The sequence below is a fragment of the Ovis canadensis genome, chromosome 7 (genome assembly GCF_042477335.2).
Source record: "Ovis canadensis isolate MfBH-ARS-UI-01 breed Bighorn chromosome 7, ARS-UI_OviCan_v2, whole genome shotgun sequence".
Taxonomy (NCBI): Eukaryota; Metazoa; Chordata; class Mammalia; order Artiodactyla; family Bovidae; genus Ovis; species Ovis canadensis.
The window spans coordinates 61,739,818-61,760,099 of NC_091251.1; the positions used below are offsets into that span (position 1 = coordinate 61,739,818).

The following is a 20,282-nucleotide window of genomic DNA, read 5'->3' on the forward strand; positions in this document are numbered from 1 at the left end:
TCTTGCAAATACTATTAGAGAATAGGACTGGCAATGTTTAAACACGTAAGTAAATGTAATAAAATATGGTTCATTTAAAGTGGCACTTAGGGCTTCCCTGGTGGCTCAGTGACAATGACTCTGCCTGCCAGTGCAGGAGACACAAGTTCAGTCCCTAACCTGGGAAGATCCCACATGTCATGGAGCAACTAAGCCCCTGTGCTAAAACTATTGAGCACCCTGCCCTGGAGCCCGCGTGCCACAACTGCTGAGTCCATGTGTTGCAGCTGCTGAAGCCTGTGTGCCCTGGAGCCTGTGCTCCACAACAGGACAGCCACAGTGAGAAGCCTGGGCACCAAAACTGGAGAGTAGGCCCTGCTCACACTATTTAGAGGAAGTCCATGCAGCAACGAAGACCCAGGACTGCCAAAAATAAAATGAATAATTATTTTAAAAATATAAATAAACTGGCACTTATGGCAAAGAATTAGTGTGTATTTCACATCGAAAATTCAGTTTCAGAATTTTAGATTGCATCACTGTCTCCTTGTTAAGACAGGTTTTGTTGCGTAAACCAAAGGTGAAGCAGTGGAAAATATTTTTAACATGAATCATTTTGTCTTTGTGTACAGCTTAACACTTAATATTGACCATGGTCAAGTAATTTAAACTTTCTCAGCCATAATTATCTCATTTATAATGTGAATGAAGTTGACTTAATGATCAGTTCGAGGAGATGGTACCTCTTAGGTGAAAAAACAGAATAGATTATTACTACTAACTAAATTGTTCTGGGATATTGGAAAGCTATCTGATCTCTGTAGGGTTTACTTAACTCTGGTGGAAAACAAGATGACTGAACTGGATGATCCTTAACACCCTTTACAACTCTTTTTCTTTTTTAGTTTATTTTTGTGCTGAGTCTTTGTTGCTGCTCGGGCTTTTTCTAGTTTCAGAGAGCAGGGCCCACTCTCTAGTCGCAGTATGCGGGCTTCTCATTGTGGTGGTTTTTCTTGTGGAGCTCTGGCTATGTGAACTTCAGTAGTTGCGATGCACAGGCTTAGTTGCCCCACAGCATGTGAGATCCTCCCCAACCAGAGATCAAACCGGAATGCAAGGTGCATTCCCAACCACTGTACCACCAGGAAAGCCCCCCTTTACAGCTCTTAATTGAATTATTCAACAAATATTTATACAAAACTGAGTAAAACAAAAGACTTGACCTTTAGAAGGTCACAGTACGGTTAGAGGGTAAATGGATTAATTAAATTATTAAATTTATTAAGTAATGATTTATTATTAAATTAATTAAATTATTAAATTATCCCTGAAATCCCCAGGTCAGTAGGTGTCCAATATGCTACTGGGGATCAGTGAAGAAATAACTCCAGAAAGAAAGAAGGGATGGAGATAAAACAAAAACAATACCCAGCTGTGGATGTGACTGGTGGTAGAAACAAAGTCTGATGCTGTAAAGAGCAATATTGCATAGAAACCTGGAATGTCAGGTCCATGAATCAAGGCAAATTGGAAGTGGTCAAGCAAGAGATGGCAAGAGTCAACGTAGACATTCAAGGAATCAGCGAACTTAAATGGACTGGAATGGGTGAATTTAACTCAGATGACCATTATATCTACTACTGTGGACAGGAATCCCTCAAAAGAAATGGAGTAGCCATCATGGTCAGCAAAAGAGTCCGAAATGCAGTACTTGGATGCAATCTCAAAAACGACAGAATGATCTCTGTTCGTTTCCAAGGCAAACCACTCAATATCACAGCAATCCAAGTCTATGCCCCAACCAGTAATGCTAAAGAAGCTGAAGTTGAATGGTTCTATGAAGACCTACAAGACCTTTTAGAACTAACACCCAAAAAAGATGTCCTTTTCATTTTAGGGGACTGGAATGCAAAAGTAGGAAGTCAAGAAACACCTGGAGTAACAGGCAAATTTAGCCTTGAAGTACAGAATGAAGCAGGGCAAAGACTAATAGAGTTTTGCCAAGAAAATGCACTGGTCATAGCAAACACCCTCTTCCAACAACACAAGAGAAGACTCTACACATGGACATCACCAGATGGTCAACACCAAAATCAGATTGATTATATTCTTTGCAGCTAAAGATGGAGAAGCTCTATACAGTAAGCAAAAACAAGACCAGGAGCTGACTGTGGCTCAGATCATGAACTCCTTATTACCAAATTCAGACTTAAATTGAAGAAAGTAGGGAAAACCACTAGACCATTCAAGTATGACCTAACTCAAATCCCTTATGATTATACAGTGGAAGTGAGAAATAGATTTAAGGGCCTAGATCTGTTAGATAGAGTGCCTGATGAACTATGGAATGAGGTTCATGACATGGTACAGGGGACAGGGATCAAAGACCATCCCCATGGAAAAGAAATGCAAAAAAGCAAAATGGCTGTCTGGGGAGGCCTTACAAATAGCTGTGAAAAGAAGAGAAGCGAAGAGCAAAGGAGAAAAGGAAAGATATAAGCATCTGAATGCAGAGTTCCAAAGAATAGCAAGAAGAGATAAGAAAGCCTTCCTCAGCGATCAATGCAAAGAAATAGAGGAAAACAACAGAATGGGAAAGACTAGAGATCTCTTCAAGGAAATTAGAGATACCAAGGGAACATTTCATGCAAAGATGGGCTCGATAAAGGACAGAAATGGTATGGACCTAACAGAAGCAGAAGATATTAAGAAGAGGTGGCAAGAATACACAGAAGAACTGTACAAAAAAGAGCTTCATGACCCAGGTAATCACGATGCTGTGATCACTCATCTAGAGCCAGACATCCTGGAATGTGAAGTCAAGTGGGCCTCAGAAAGCATCACTATGAACAAAGCTAGTGGAGGTGATAGAATTCCAGTGGAGCTATTTCAAATCCTGAAAGATGATGCTGTGAAAGTGCTGCACTCAATATGCCAGCAAATTTGGAAAACTCAGCAGTGGCCACAGGACTGGAAAAGGTCCGTTTTCATTCCAATCCCAAAGAAAGACAATGCCAAAGAATGCTCAAACTATCGCACAATTGCACTCATCTCACACGCTAGTAAATTAATGCTCAAAATTCTCCAAGCCAGGCTTCAACAATATGTGAAGCGTGAACTCCCTGATGTTCAAGCTGGTTTTAGAAAAGCAGAGGAACCAGAGACCAAATTGCTAACACCTCTGGATCATTGAAAAAGCAAGAGAATTCCAGAAAAACATCTACTTCTGCTTTATTGACTATGCCAAAGCCTTTGACTGTGTGGATCACAATAAACTGTGGAAAATTCTGAGAGAGATGGGAATACCAGACCACCTGACCTACCTCTTGAGAAATCTATATGCAGGTCAGGAAGCAACAGTTAGAACTGGACATGGAACAACAGACTGGGTCCAAATAGGAAAAGGAGTAAGTCAAGGCTGTATATTGTCACCCTACTTATTTAACTTATATGCAGAGTACATCATGAGAAATGCTGGGCTGGAAGAAGCACAAGCTGGAATCAAGATTGCAGGGAGAAATATCAATCACCTCAGATATGCAGATACCACCACCCTTATGGCAGAAAGTGAAGAGGAACTAAAAAGCCTCTTGATGAAAGTGAAAGAGGAGAGTGAAAAAGTTGGCTTAAAGCTCAACATTCAGAAAACGAAGATCACGGCATCTGGTCCCATCAGTTCATGGGAAATAGGTGGGGAAACAGTGGAAACAGCGTCAGACTTTATTTTTGGGGGCTCCAAAATCACTGCAGATGGTGACTGCAGCCATGAAATTAAAAGATGCTTACTCCTTGGAAGAAAAGTTATGACCAACTTAGACAGCAAGTTTAAAAGCAGAGACATTACTTTGCCAACAAAGGTCCATCTAGTCAAGGCTGTGGTTTTTCCAGTAGTCACGTATGGATGTGAGAGTTGGACTATGAAGAAAGCTGAGTGCCGAAGAACTGATGCTTTTGAACTGTGGTGTTGGAGAAGACTCTTGAGAGTCCTTTGGACTGCAGAAGGTCCAACCAGTCCATCCTAAAGGAGATCAGCCCTGGGATTTCTTTGGAAGGAATGATGCTAAAGCTGAAACTCCAGTATTTTGGCCACCTCATGCTAAATGTTGACTCATTGGAAAAGACTCTGATGCTGGGAGGGATTGGGGGCAGGTGGAGAAGGGGACGACCGAGGATGAGATGGCTGGATGGCATCACAGACTCGATGAATGTGAGTCTGAGTAGACTCCAGGAGTTGGTGATGGACAGGGAGGGCTGGCGTGCTGCAATTCATGGGGTCGCAAAGTCGGACATTACTGAGCAACTAAACTGAACTGAAACTATGTATTTGTATGGAACAAGCATTTTTATTATTTTCAGAGGGGACACATCTGATTTACCTCCTCTGTGATTACCTGAAGAGCTCCATTAGAAGGATACAATGATATAACTATAGCCAACGGTAAATATGGAGGTCAAGCAAGGATATTTCATGATACAAAAGGTTTTAAGGCCTACTTGAGGGCTTCCCTGGTGGCTCAGTTTGTGAAGAATCTGCCTGCAATGCAGGAGATCCACGTTCAATCCGTGGGTTGGGAGATGCCCTGGAGAAGGAAATGGCAACCCACTCCAGTATTCTTGGCCTGGGAAATCCCAAGAGGAGCCTGGTAGGAGACAGTCCATGAGATCAAGAAGACTTGGGCGTGACTTAGCAACTAAACCACCACCACAAAGGCCTACTTGAAAGTAGGAGTAAGGAACAATTGACTTTGGGCAGGAAGATGGTAAACAGAGAGTAAGATGTCTCCAAAAAAATAAAACAGTGAATAGGATAAATTGGGGCTTAGCATTAGGAGGAAGGAAAAAACACTCTTTTCAGGGAATGCAAATAAACTTGGATGGAAAACAGATGTTACAGAAAAAATTGCAATAGGTTTGGAATCATCCTAGATTTTCTATTTACTAACTCTCTGTTTTAGACTACTTATTGACATTTTTCTTTAAATTAAAACATTTTTTTTGACTGCACAGTACATGGGATCTTAGTTCCCTGACCAGGGATCAAACTCAGGCCCGCTGCATTGGAAGCTGGAGTTTTAACAACTGGACCAACAGAGAAGTCCCTTATCAACATTTTTGAACCTCAGTTTTCTCTTTCATAATATAAGGATCATTCTATCTTCCCTGCAAGGGTTAGCTTTTCCTACTATAGGCTCTCAGAACACTGTATATTTCTTTCATCCCCCTAGCTACATTTGCAATTTCAGATGTCTTTTCATGATTGATGATGTCTTTAAAAAGACATCATCAATAAAAGATTATGCCTTAAAAGGCTGAGTGCCAAAGAATTGATGCTTTCGAATTGTGGTACTGGAGAATTGTGGTACTCCTTGGATAGTAAGGAGATCAAACCAGTCAATCCTAAAGGAAATCAACCCTTAATATTCATTGGAAGGAGTGATGCTGAAGCTGCAGCTCCAAGACTGTGGCCACCTAATGTGAAGAGTGGACTCATTGAAAAGGACCCTGCTGTTGGGAAAGATTGAGGGAAGGAGGAGAAGGGGGCAACAGAGGACGAGATGGTTAGATAGCATCACCAAATCAATGGGACATGAATCTGAGCAAACTCCTGGAGACAGTGAAGGACAGGGAAACCTGGTGTGCTGCATGCCGTCCATGGAGTCACAAAGAGTTTGACATGACTTTCCAACTCAATAACAACGACATGGGTTTCCCCCAACTTAATTTGAATTACTTCAAACTTACAAAAAAATATAAACAGTATACGGTGAACAACCTTCTGCCCTGCATCTAAATTTCCTAATTGTTAATTTTGCCTGATTTTGTCACATTCGTCTCCCCAATTATTAACATCTTGCCACAGTTATCGTAACTTATTTGTATGTTCTCTCTCTTCCTCTCTCTCACACTGCGCTCCCGCCCACCTTTTCCATTTGAAAATAAATTGCAGACAGAACTACACTCCACTTCTAAGAACTTTAGCAAGTATCTCCTAAGAACTTGGACATTCTAAAAAGTAACCATGATATAACACTCCAGATATTTATCATTGATACCATAACACAATCTAACACAAAACCAAAATTTCCAGTTGTCCATTTAGCAGCTTTTTCAGTCTTTGATCCAGGATCCAAACAACAGTGATAGATAAAATTTAGTTACCATATTTCTTTAGCTATCTTTATTCAAGAAGTGCCCTACTATTTTTACTTTCACGATACGGTCAGAACCTCCATAGCCATGGATTCAACCAATGCTGGATCAAAAACATTCCCCCCCAAACTCCAGAAATTCCCAAAAAGCAAAACTTGAATTTTACATGTACTGATAACTCTTTATATAGCATTCACATTGTATTTAAAATTATGTATACATCATTTGCATTGTCATAGATATTATAAGTAATCTAAAGATGATGTAAGAGCTGCAGGAGGATGTGCACAGGTTATATGCAAATGTGCGTGTGTTGAGTTCAACTCTTTGTGGCCCCATGGACTGTAGCCTGCCAGGCTCCTCTTTCCATGGGATTTCCCAGGCAAGAATACTGGGGTGGATAGCCATTCCCTGCTTGAGGGGATCTTCCCTACCCAGGGATCAAACTGACGTCTCCTCCTGCCTGTATTGGCAGATTCTTTACCACTGAATCACCTAGAAAGCGCAAATACACAAATACAGATTCAAATGGTAAAGAATCCGCTTCAAATGCAGGCAACATGGGTTCAATTCCTGGGTTGGGAAGATCCTGCAGTGAAGGGATAGGCTATCCACTCCAGTATGCTTGGGCTTCCCTGGTGGCTCAGACAGTAAAGAATCTGCTTGCAATCTGGGAGACCTGGGTTTGATCCCTGGGTTGGGAAGATCCTCTGGAGAAGTGAATGGCAACCCACTCCAATATTCTTGCCTGGAGAATCCCCATGGACAGAAGACCCTGGCAGGCAAGATCCATAGGGTCGCAAAGAGTAAGACATGACTAAGCCCAACATGATACCATTATATCTAAAGGATTTGAGCATCTGCAGATCTGAGTATCTGAGGAGTTCCTGGAGCCAGTCCCCCACTGATACCAACAGACAACTGCACTGCTTTGAGAATCCAGATGAGTTATTTTGTGCAATGTTCTACTGCTAGATTTGTCTGATTGTTTTCTCATAATGAAGTTAAACATTCTTGACAATTTGGCAGGTGATGTGTCCTCCAGTGATTCAGATCTGAAAGTACAGGTCTCCATTTTAAGATAACTCCACTGTCAGATTTTTTAAAAGACAAAAACTCGTTTATTCAACAGATAACACGATCTTTGGGTTAATATAGCCTAGAGAGTATATTAAAAACCAGAGACACCACTTTGCAGACAAAAGTCTGTCTAGTCAAAGCTATGGTTTTCCAGTGGTCATGTATAGATGTGAGAGTTAGACTATAAAGAAAGCTGAGCACCGAAGAATTGATGCTTTTGAACTGTGGTGTTGGAGAAGACTCTTGAGAGTCCCTTGGACTGCAAGGAGATCCAACCAGTCAATCCTAAAGGAAATCAACACGGAATAGTCATTGGAAGGATGGATGCTGAAGCTGAAGCTCCAATACTCTGGCCACCTGATGCCAACAGCAGACTTACTGGAAAAGACCCTGATGCTGGGAAAGACTGAGGACATGAGGAGAAGAGGGTGACAGAGAATGAGATGGTTGGACGGCGTCATCAACTCACATGAGCTTGAGCAAACTCCAGGAGGCAGTGAAGGACAGCGAAGCCTGGGTGTGCTATAGTCCATGGGGTCCCAGAGTGGAACACAACTGAGTTACTGAACAACCACAAATGTAACCCCCCCCTTTACAAGTGTCCACAGAAGGTGAAAGCAATGTGGTGAGCGGAAAAGACACTGGCGTGAGAACTGAGGTTTAGAGCCAATTCCGTCAGTAATTAATTGTGGGTCCTTAGGTTAAACTCCAAAAAACTTCATCTATTAAAAAGAGAGAGAGGATTGAGCCAAAAGATTCCTAAAGATCCTTTGAATTCTAATATTCTATGACTGTGGGTCAACTTGTAATAGAGACAGAGGTGGATTTTTGAATCAGGAGACCGGATTTCAGCACCAGTTCAGCCACATACCAGCTATGTGAAAATGTACAAACCACTTAATCTCTCTAAGCCTTACAGAGATTTTCCTCACAGGGATCAGAAGGATTAGGGGTTATTATAAGTCATATAAACCATAAATACTTACCTGACAAGTATTATTGTATAATGTCCAGTTTTCCTCTTTTTGCTCTAATTAGCTAATGAGAAAAGGCAATCTAAAGCGACCCAGACTTCATCAATTTGAATTTTTAAAACCAAGAAATGCCAAGAATTAAGAATTAAGCGTCATATTCTGTTTATGGAGTTTGTAGAATAGTTTTAATCCATACATGCTTTTGATTATTAGTCATATTGGCTAAAGTTACTCGTACAGCGTAGTCCCTCATAAGATGGTCATTGTTCCTGGAAGCCCAAATTTGACGGGAGAAAACAGTGAACAGGGTATATGAGAATGGTAACAAGTACTTACAAACCAAATTCATTTTTCAGTAATCAACTTTGTGTTGAGCCGCCAGGACCTCTGGAGATGACAACAAACTAAGGCTAGTGCAGATGGGAAGGTGTCCTGTTTTGTTTTGTGTTTTCAGTGAGATGGGCAGCCCTAGAATAAACTAAACCTCCTTGGAAAAAAAAGACGTTTTCCCATGAGACGTCCCAAGAGTGGGACTTGTTACACAGGCCAGCCCTATATATTCTTTATATTAACCGCTCTCGAGTTCCTTTCCTGCCTTTGAACGGAACTCTGGGAACCTAGTTCTTTCGCGTACGGTGGCCACATTTTTCCGATTATTCAGCAGGGCCGGTAAAGTATTTCCCTGGAAAAGGTTTAGGGCAAGGACACGCCCCTTGGTTCGGGTTGAGTAACGCGCGAACTATCTATGACGAGAATGCCCGGCGCACTGCTATTGCTCAAGACTCGAGACGTTGCCAGAAAGTGTGTAACGAAGCGGTGGAGGAACGGCGGCACGGCAGACGTTGGTGCGGTTGAACGCGCCCGATCTCCCAGTCCTAGCAAGGGGTCGCACCGCCCAGGTGGCCGCGATCCGCTCCCCTGCGCGCGCCGAGCGCCTTCCCTCTCCACCCCGTTAGTGCGCACGCGCGCCTGTCATCCGGGTGCTGGTGGCGGCTGCAGGTTGCGCCGGGGTGGCGAACAGGGGGCGGGGCCTGCGGCTCATTGTGCGCAGCGCTGCGCGGCGCCGGCGGCCGGCGAGGCCTGAGTCGAAGTTGGAGCCGCTGCCGCCGCCCTGCAGTTCACTCGCTGCCTTGGCAGCGCGCCGCTCTTCTAAAATGGCTGCCGCTACCGGTGCTGTGGCAGCCTCGGCCGCTTCAGGTCAGGCAGAAGGTAAAAAGATCACCGATCTGCGGGTCATCGATCTCAAGTCCGAGCTGAAACGGCGAAACCTGGATATCACCGGAGTCAAGACCGTGCTCGTTTCCCGACTCAAGCAGGTGAGGCCCGGCGAGGTCCGGGAAGGCGAGCTTAGGCCGCGCCTCGGAGCCCCGACTACCGCCGCAGTCCCTGGCCGCTCAGCCTCTGGGGCCCACGGTGCGGTGCTGTGGGGAAGTCCCGGGCGTCGCCCGCGCGCGCGCGGGGAGAGTGAGGACCCTCCCGCAGCACCCCCGCCCCCGCGCGCCGGGCCGGGCCTGCCAGGGGCCCGCGAGCCGGCCGGGACTGGCCGCCGTAGCCGAGCGCGCCTCTGCCTCCCCCGGGACGTCCCCGCCAGGCTGCCGAGGGCTGCGGCCGGCCGGCGCGGCCTCCCAAGGGCGATCGTGGAGACCCGGGAGGCGCTCGGTCCCCAGTCTTTAGAGATGGTGAGCGCGTGCATTTCTTGGCCTCGTAGGGACTGGTTACTTTGGTGACTTCTGCAAAGTTACCGTTTAATTGTGCCCAACCGTTTTCTCCCCATACTAGCGGGGAATTGGTAGTGGGATTTGATGGGTGGGTAAGAGAAAGGTTTGTCCGCTGGGTTTTCAGGTTTTGCATTAGCACAATAATTTGCTTTTTCTTCCCTGATTATCTTTTTGGTTTGAGTGAGCGTTGGAATTATAGTAGAGGAGAACTAAGTTTGCATTATAGACATTAGGGAAGCTCCTTTTCGTTCTTTACTTTCGTAGCTAGCAACTTTTTTGCAATTGAGAATATTTAGAGTTTTGTTCAGTATGATAATATGTGATAGTCAATTTTCTCGACTAGGTAAAGTGTAAAGCTCCATGTGATTTTTCTACCTAATGATATTTCCTCCTGAAAGTTTCTCTCACTTGTTTAGTTTAATTGCTCCTTTGTGAAGTTGGTTTATGAAATGACTGGCAATTCTAATGTCTTGAGGCTTGAGGTTTGCTTTTTTTTTAAATCGTTTTTATAAAATAAGTTTAGATAGACTGTGTAGCATATTAACTTCTCTTTCTAATGTAGGCTATTGAAGAGGAAGGAGGCGATCCAGATAATATTGAATTAACTGTTTCAACTGATACTCCAAACAAGAAACCAACCAAAGGCAAAGGTTGTTACGAGTTATAAACATATTTTAAAATATATTTTGGTTATATAACTTGCCTCTGCTCTTATGCCACTTGCCCTGTTGATATAGTGCTACTCTTTGCTATTTCCCTCTGGCACTCTGCCTTGTTGGGTCAAGGAAGAAAAGTACTGTTGCCAGGCTTTGGGTGACTAGTAGCCCTTAAGATTTGGCTGAAGTTGTCCTGAAAGTGAAACCAGTTCTTTATTGCTTCTGAATAAATTACAAAGTCAAGTTTCATAATATTTCTTCCTTCATAGTGTGAAGACCTGAAGAATAAAATATGGTTTAAAACATGTCTACCTTGCCCCACAATTGGCAGAGTATTGATGGAATTCCTACCAAATCTTTCACCTTGGCTCCTTGCTGTTTCCTCTAGTATATTAAAATTTTATAACCTTTGTGTTTACTATTTTGTTTGTCTTGGTGAACTTAATTTGCATTTAGGCCATTATACATTCTAATTTTCAGTAAAACTCAAAAAGACCTCACCAATCATACTAACAAGGTAGGGGAAAAAGAATCCAAAAATCCATGACTAATCAGCTTTTAAAAAAAGTTTTAACTCACAGGGATATATATATTAAAGATGTTAATTTTCTAACTTTTAAACTAGGCCAGAATATATTTCTGGGATGTGGTGATTTAGTGAATAGGTAAAGGTGGTTTTAAATTAACATTTTAACAATGTAAGTGGGGCTTAGATATGTTTAAAAGGTTCTAGCTGGTGAAATCCTTATTTGAATGACTACGGATTTCTCGCTTTGTCCCATAAGGGACAGTGTTAGAGGGTGGGCATGGTGTGGGTGTCTGAATCCTGGTACCTACCTACAATTTCCTTGCAGCTGCAGCATTTTAAAAACCTAACACTCTTTACTGCTTGAAGTGATCGATTTGCTACTCTCTGCTGTAGACCAGACTGATTACAACTGCAGTAAAATGGTTGAATGGAATAACGTTGAAAAGAAGGTAATAGTCAAGTGTGAGCTTAAGCAATCTGTATGAGTATCAGGACCAGCGACATCTTGATGGTATCTCTCTATGCGAGTTTTCCTACCTTTGCAAGAGTCTCCTGTTTGTGCCAAAGGAAATTAAAAAGGGCTAAGAAGCATTTCCAGGATAGGATGGGAATGACTGGTGGAAATGGAGTTTACAGGAGTTAGAAAATTACCTTGAAGATATGTGGCTTTCCATTAGTTCTTGCTCAGTATGTCAGTTTGAGAGATACATTTCCCTGTGCTTAGAGAAGCATGTTGAGAAGCCTCTGCCGACAAACCCAGAGGCAATTTCAAAATGAGGAAGCATAAAAAAATTCAGGAATAAGTACATCAGGAATTAACCCTGTTTCTTACAGTGATTTCTTATAATGATTTTGATTCATGTCATTTATTTAGCACATTGTGATAGATGGATGTATGTGATAGATGTTGTATGTTGCCTATGGTCCCAGGTTATTCAAGCTGATTAATGACTTAGCATGTAAAGTAAATCTCATTTATTTATTTTCACCTACTTTTAATTTCTGTGTGTATCCCTTCCTGTTTCAGTCATTAGGAACTTCATCTTACCGTTAGAAATAAATTCAGCAATAAACCATTTTAAGAAGTTTTTCAGTATACATATGTACATACGTATATATGTGTATGTGTATAAAATAAGTATGTTAATTTTTCCCTCTTGTATAGATTATAAGGATACTTGAAATTTAATTTTTCGATAACCCTATGTTAAGGTATCTTATGGTATTTAGTTAGGAGTTGCAATATTAATTATTTGTCTGCAGCAGACTACAACTGAGGACTTCATCAGACTCATTCTGGGACATGTGTGATAAATAGTTCTTGTCTCCTTGAGTTCCATTTATCATTGTTCTCAAAATCCTATGAATTACAAAGAATAAAATGTAAACCCCAAACTAAGAACCTGGTTTGAATTAATTTACAGTTAAGATGCTTATAAATAAGATTATTTTAAATTTTAAGTTTAGAAATAACTTTTTAGGCATCAAATTTGAATAGGGAAACTTTAAATATATCAGTAATTAACAGATTTTTAAAATGAAATATTATTCTAAAATAAGGTTCTTTGTGCCACATCTTATTTCACTTAGTATCTGTCTTGAAAATAATTTTATCTTGATCATATTACTTTTCTTTCAGTGGGTCTACTTCTTTTTTATAAAAGTGGAAAATTTACTAGACCATCTGTAAGTGTCTCTTAATTCTGAAATTTAATAATAATATGTAACCAGGAGCCAGAAGAAAAATTCTGTTGAGCTAAAATAGATATATAAGGAAGGAACAGGAAAGCTCATAGTTCCTCAGTTTGTATAGATTTCTTCAGCTGAGCATACTAAAATAAAATAGGAAAAGAATAAAGAAAGGGTTTACTTAGAGGCAGTCATGTAGACAAGACCAAGATAAAACATTTAATAGCTTGTTAGGCAAAATAAATAATTCTTACGATGATGTGGCTTAATGTAGCAAGTAAAAGTTAAATGGTGTTGAATGATAAGGTGAGAGATGCTTCCTGGGTCTTAACATTTCTTAGGTGAAATATTAAGCTTGTCCTCTTACAAGTGCAGAGTCCCTGTTTCTTAAGAAAATTTTTTGTGTTAAAATGATTGTGTTTTGACAGATTAAAGGAAAAGGAATCTGCGTTCTTAAGTATTTTGTGGGATATTTAAAAAATACTGTTATTATAAGCACAAACTCACAAATTTGTAACAAATGTTGATAATGTTATAGTGAGTCCAAATGTTTATGATTAACATATTTGTAAAAATCTATCTACTTGTAGTTGTTATGGTGAAATTTGTAGCTTAGATTGGTTCTCACTTCTGAGTCTTTTCTCATTCTCTTTGCTATGTAGAAGAAAGCTTCACCAGTGAGATTTATGGTCATTATTTGGGTGTGTGTTAGAAAGCGGTTAAACAGGTAGAACTAACTCCTCATTAGCCTCTTTTAGAGATTATAGATGTAAACTTTCTTTTGGTTCACTTGTAAATAGCATATCATTCTTTTGGATCTTCAACCTTTAGAGTCACCTAAACTTTGGCAAAAGTTACTTAAAGTAGTTAATCAGTGCAGTATTCAGAAGTATATATAGTCAGTATTTAACTGAATTGAAATTCACAATACTTTTAAGTTTTTAAAAATCTGATTTGTTCCCACTATAGAGTATATTTTTGGGTTACAGGTTTATCCAGACATAATGCCTGGATTAATGTGTGTAAAGTACCATACTCAGTATACACAATCAGTATAATTAATTACATGTTTACTCTGTTAAGCTTTCTAAAATTTGTATGCCAAGTAAAAATATAGTGATCAACCACATAAAATGAATTTAATATAGTATCATAGTAAACTGTAACTTTTTTTAACTGTAGTATGTTTGGATGTTAAAGAAATTTTAATCAGAACTGTGGCATTGAGAAGCATTCTGAGGCCAAAAGTGTCAAATTTTTTTGGGTACCTACTGGGCTAGAAGCTCTGTGAGGGTAAGGACAGTCTTTTATTTACATTAGTTTCTGTAATACCTAGCAGCTCGCTTTGCGCATAAGAGGTGCTCAGAAAATACTTGTTGAATGAATACCAAGGGTCATATAATGACTTTCTTAACAACTGCTTTGAAAAATATGTCTTTTGGTGATTACTTTAACTGCGTATTTCTTTGTAGGAAGCACCGTATCAGAGATTAATAGTCTTTACTATCTTCTATATGATTTTTCTTTTTAAGGTCCCTTTCTCAAAAACACTAGTGGCTTCTCCTTAAACACTGATACGTGAAATACAGTTACTTTTAGAACACATGAATCATGGGCACCTGCCTTTTCTCCCTTACCAAGTTGTTGCTGTGTTGGAAAGCCTCATAACTTTTGCTAGAATATTGTCTGACCTCAAAAGTTGTGTATGTCATTTTCATTTCACAATCAGGCAGTTTTACCTCTGTTCTTAAAACCAGCATTTGAACTATGCAGTTGTATATGGTAGATTATGTTTATTATCAAAGTACTTTTTTACTTTTATTTTCTTGTGTCAAATATGGTGTGTATCAACAATCTTGGTGGAGAGAGAGGTAAAATTTTCTAGTACTTTAAGAAAATGTCTTTCTCCCATGTCATTCATCTTCCAGGCATTTTGAATCAAGGGTAGAAGATTCTGACTTTCTCTTTCATGAACTCATGTAAAATGAAGTGTGAATTGTCTAGGAATTAGAGGAAAAAGCAATCATTATTACCAGTTGGTGGCATCAGAAATGACTTTAATGAAGAGGTTGAATAATGGCTTAGGATTTAAGGCTGAAATCTACTGATTTATTTAAGATCTCACATATGACAGTAAAAGGGCCTCAGTGTGGTGCAGTTCCAGGAGTTAACCATTCACACCATAAACTCCACAGTCCCAGTTAGCCTCTAGTTCTGGTATCCTGGAATAGTTTGTATTATGGCTTTACAGAATTGTTTTCCAGATCATAAAAGTGAACTGTTTTCATTTTAAAAACTAGGTAATCCAGAAAAGTACAAAAAAGTGAAAATTGCCCATAATTCCACCACTCTGACTTTATCAGAAGTTACATTTTATTGATCTAAGCTGTATATGTACATGTGCACGTACTTTTAAGAGGTTTATGTTTAAGGATTTGTTTTTGTTTTTTACCTTTTTGAGAACTAATACAAGTTTATACCTACTCTAGTTGTTTTGTGGAAGGTAGGCAGAATTTAAATTTTCTCTAGTCTGGAGAATCTGAAAATAGTAACCTTCCTCATAGTCTTATTCCATCTTCTTTGGTTACACTCAATCTAACCTACATTTGAGTCATTTAAGTTTTAAAAACAGATACCAGGCTCCTGCCCCCCAGAGAGTTGGTTTTGTTTACTCTTTGGGGGCTCCAGGAATTAGTATTTTCTAAAAGTTCCCCAGGTGATTTTCAAGCAGCTAAAGAACCACTGGGTGCTCTAGCCTCATTGAAACTTAGCGTCATTTTCATTCATCCCTTTCTGCCTGTTGGTTAGTTCTCTATACCTTACACAATTAGTCTCTATTTGCATATATATGTGATTAATTCTCTATACAGTTTTCAGAATACTTTCATATTGCTTTACTTGATTTGCACAAAAATGCTGAGAGTTAAGCAGTACTACTTTCTTCTAATTGATAGGATAGAAAAGTAATCCACTAAGAACTCAGTTACATTTTTGCTGCCTTTGAAAATCTTGTGCAAATGTTCACAGGTGTGTGTGGATGTTCAGTTTGGTTGTCTTTAGATGATAAAGTTAAGAGATTTTTAAAATATATGTTTGGTATTTTTCAGATTTATTTTATTATATGAATATGAACTATCTTTATGGTAGACTTTTTAAAAATAATAAAATGACCTATGGGATGACTGCTATATTTAAGACAATATACAAATCAGAAATCTGATTCCTTTAATACAAGAGAGGCTAAAACACATATGCAAACAGTTAACAGAAGACAATAGTACATGATTATTTTAAGATTCTGTGCAGTTGGGGAGAGGCTGTTGCTGGAAACGCTAACGCTGTTCTGTTTGGCCTGGTCTCTGAGTCTTATTCCCTCTTCTCTAACAGAAATTTTGTGACTGAACCTTTTCTGCGTTTCATAACTTCCGTTAATATTTAGTGGAAAAGTTACTCAGCCACAAAGTTTTTTGGCAAATTACTTTAAACTCTACTTACTAAGTAGATTTTTTGTTTTGTTTTTGTTTTTGGAGGTATTTCTGAACTTAAAGAGGAAAATTACCAACCCTTTTAAGAACATAAGGAGAAAACCAAATTTTCATCTTGAAATCTATATTCTTAATTCTGAAACACAAGTATTCTGAAAAGTTTGGCAAAAGTGAAGCTATTTATAATGTTATTTCCGTGATTAATTGAGAGACTGGTCCAGAAGCCATTGGGAGGTTTAAATTAATAATTAGTATATACACTATTGTACTCTTTTAAAATCTGACAGTTCTAAAACATGTCTGGCCCCAGTGGTTTCATTAAGGGTTTGTGGACCTATACAAACTTAGGGTGCATAAATAAGGAGGTGTTTTAGCATCTTCTTCCTTTGGTGTATTTTTACTTTTGACTCTATAATCGTGCAAAGAACATTGCAGTGTATTTTATGTAATTTCAAGATAGTTGTATGTTGCTACTATGATAGTTTGAGATGTAATAAGTAATTTTGCTTCCATTTTTTATTTTGCTATTCAGACTATCTTTTTACTCAATTTCTTTTTTAGTTTTGTTCCTCAAAGCATTAGTTAGGTGTCTGTTTACATTGCACTTTCAGTTAGCTTCCTCATCCTCATGGTGCTGCTTTCCTTTGGACCAGTTCATATTTCTTTGGTACATGCCAGATTCCCTGAAGAACAAAAGATTCATTTATTAGTTTGTTATAGGACATTTCATAGCACAGGCTTACATGGGAGATGAGGTATAAATGGTTACTGACTGTACAAAGATGTGTCTAAGCTGGTGGTGCTTGTTGAATTAAGTGGGATTTGATTTTTAAGTTATTTCTTATCTGTGACATCATAAAAGTTAGGAATCTGTAGATATACTTTGTAGTATCATTCGACTCCAAGTTTATAGTCCTTACTGACAATATGGGGTTGTACATGATGCTGATTTGATTGGCGTGTCACAGTGAGGGCTGAATAAAAGTCTGAACTCTGTTTACTGCTAGCGACCAGCTTAGAAACTGCATCATTGCCGTTCAAGACCTATATGATGCTTGTTATATAGCACTGTACTAGGTTCTGGGCTGGATGATGAGCATCGTAGCTGTCTGAGAGGTGAATTATCTTTGTATGGGGGAGGGATGATACTTTTTATAGAGGAAGAAATTACAATATAGTTGCTAATTGAGCATGTGTAAATAAATGCAGTTACAGATTATGAGAGCAGTCAAAAATTAGTGCGTAAAATGTCAGTTTATTATGTGCCTGTCAGATTATTACTAGTTTCATTAATGTATGTTTGAAAAATTTGGTCCTTTTAGTTTTTATGTTTATAAGCTGCTGACACATTGTGTCCAGTGCTTTCATGTGATACAATTGTTAAAAACAATAAAGGATAGCAATTTGGACCTTTCTCTGTATCTCTGCCTCTTGCTGCCTGTTTGTCATGGGACAAGTTACATAATCTCTGTGACTGTCTCATTTTAAAATTTTACAGATGTGGCTTGTGGAGCCTCTGTTCATGCTAAAAGATGACATTTTTAACTGCTGGCATTGTAGCTAATGCTTTTGTCGTTTTTGAGGAGTGGAGTAGAGCCGGGTTTAAACTGAAGCACTGCCCTTACTAGCTTTGTAATCTGATTAACTTTTCACTATTTTGTAGAGTGGGGCTAGTTAAGAGGATAAAATACATGCATTGATATATATGGAGCATGTGTCCTAGTGCCTGCACTGTGGAAGCTGCTTAAGCAGCGGTAGTGACTGCGTCTGTTGTTTTTGTTGATGTAGTGTAATTTAGTTTTCCTTTAAGTAAATGAAAGCAAGTGAAACTCGCCATGGAGTGTGCATAGTATATGTAGCTTGTTGTTATGCTGAGGGCTTCCATTTCAAAGATGGTGTCTATACATTGAGTTAACCACTTCTTACTAAAATAATGTCTTTTAAGTAGGTCATAGTAAGATGAAGTGGAAAGAATTTTAGTCCTGGAAATGAAGCCTTGGCTTCTAGGTCTGACAGTGCCATTTACTAGCCTTGGGCAGGCTGTGTAACCTTGGTTCATTTTCTCTTTTGTCAAGTTGTGATTACTTGCCCTATGTACTGTGGGGTGTTAGAAAAATATCACCTGAACTTTTTTTTAAAGTGCATTGCAAATTGTAATGCATTTTATATTTATAAAGAGTAAATAGTATTTGCAAATGATCTGAAGGAATATCACTCAAAAGCTCCGCTCTATAGGTTATTTGGTGGTGTGGGTGTTGGGGGTGGGTGGTGGAGTTCTGTAGCTTTAAAAAGCTTATTTCTTCTCAAAGCTTTAAGGTTTTATATTGTGGTGGTGGTTGTTCAGTCACTCATTCGTTTCTGACTTTGCAACCCCATGGTCTATAGCATGTCAGGCTTCCCTGTCCATCTCCTGGAGCATGCTCAGACTCATGTGCATTGAGTTGGTGATGCCATCCAACCATCTCATCCTTTGTCGTCCTCTTCTTCTCCTGCCTTCAATCTTTCCTAGCATCAGTTCAGTTCATTTCAGTCCTCAGTCATGTCCAGCTCTTTGCAACTCCATGGACTGCAGCATGCCAGACTTCCCTGTCCATCACAGACTCCCAGAGTTGCTCAAACTTGTGTCCATCTATTCGGTGGTGCCATCCAGGCATCTCGTTTTCTGCTGTCCCCTTCTCCTTCTGTTTTCAATCTTTCCCAACATCAGGGTCTTTGCTAATGAGTTGGCTCTTCGCATCAGGTGGCCAAGTACTGGAGTTTCAACTTCAGCACCACTCCTTCCAGTGAATATTCAGGACTGATTTCTTCTAGGATTGACTGGTTTGATCTCCTTGCAGTTCAAGGAACTCTCAAGAGTCTTCTCCAAAACCACAGTTCAAAAGCATCAATTCTTTGACACTCAGCCTTCTTTATGATCCAGCTCTCACATCCATACATGACTAGTGGAAAAACCATAGCTTTGACTATACAGACCATTGTAGGCAAAGTAATGTCTCTGCTTTTTAATATGCTGTCTAGGTTTGTCATAGCTTTTTTCCCAAGAAGTAAGTGTCTTTTAATTTCATGACTACAGGTCACCATCTGCAGTGACTTTGGAGCCCAAGAAAATAAAGTCTGTCACTGTTTCCATTGTTTCCCCATCTATTTGCCATGAAGTGATGGGACCAGATGCCATAATCTTCGTTTTCTGAATGTTGAGTTTTAAGCCAACTTTTTCACTCTTCTCTTTCACTTTCATCAAGAGGCTCTTTAATCCTTCTTCACTTTCTGCCATAAGGGTGGTATCATCTGCATATCTGAGGTTATTGATGTTTCTCTCTGCAGTCTTGATTCCAGCTTGTGCTTCATCCAGCCCAGCATTTCGCATGATGTACTCTGCATAAATAACCAGGGTGACAATATACAGCCTTGACGTACTCCTTTCCCAATTTGGAACCAGACTGTTGTTCCATGTCCGGTTCTAACTGTTGCTTCTTGACCTGCATACAGGTTTCTCAGGAGGCAGGTAAGGTGGTCTGGTATGCCCATCTCTTTAAGAATTTTCCACAGTTTATTGTGATCCACATAGTCAAAGGATTTAGCATAGTCAGTGAAGCAGAAGCAGATGTTTTTCTGGAGTTCTCTTGCTTTTTTTATGATCTGTGATAGAACAGTTTAGTAAGCTCTTTCTCACCTGATACTGTTTCATTTTTTAAGGAAGGAACATCTCCCTCATTGCCCTTGTAGTAACTTCTAATTTGTGTTTTCTCTAAAATACAAATGCCACTAAGTTCCACATTTTGTTTCTCTTTTGTTTCAAGCCCTCAGGGATATGAAGACCTCTTTTACCTCAGTGGATAAAAGAAAACTCTTTACTCTTCATCTTTTCACATATCTGGAAGAACCAGTATCTTGTTCCCTTTTTATCTCTCATTCATGGAAAGGATTTCCAATTGGGATTAGATGGAAGATAGGAGTTGGTGAGGAGACATGGGAAAGGGAGTTAACCTAACTTTCTTTTTTAGAGTTACCTCACAACCAAA

At 39.7% G+C, this 20,282-nt stretch overlaps 1 protein-coding gene across 6 annotated transcripts in view; it reads left to right on the plus strand.

Moving 5' to 3' along the window:
* The first annotated feature begins 8,903 nt into the window (after window positions 1-8,903).
* Window positions 8,904-20,282, plus strand: part of SLTM (SAFB like transcription modulator) — a 43,909-nt gene continuing 32,530 nt past the window's right edge. For 3 of the 6 annotated variants that reach the window (XM_069596378.1, XM_069596376.1, XM_069596379.1), the window contains exons 1-2: window positions 8,934-9,499; window positions 10,464-10,551. In XM_069596378.1, the coding sequence (XP_069452479.1) occupies window positions 9,338-9,499; window positions 10,464-10,551 (250 nt within the window). In that variant the 5' untranslated portion in view covers window positions 8,934-9,337. Of the gene's footprint in view, window positions 9,500-10,463; window positions 10,552-20,282 lie in introns of all 6 variants that reach the window. The other 3 variants (XM_069596373.1, XM_069596377.1, XM_069596375.1) reach the window with 2 other exon arrangements.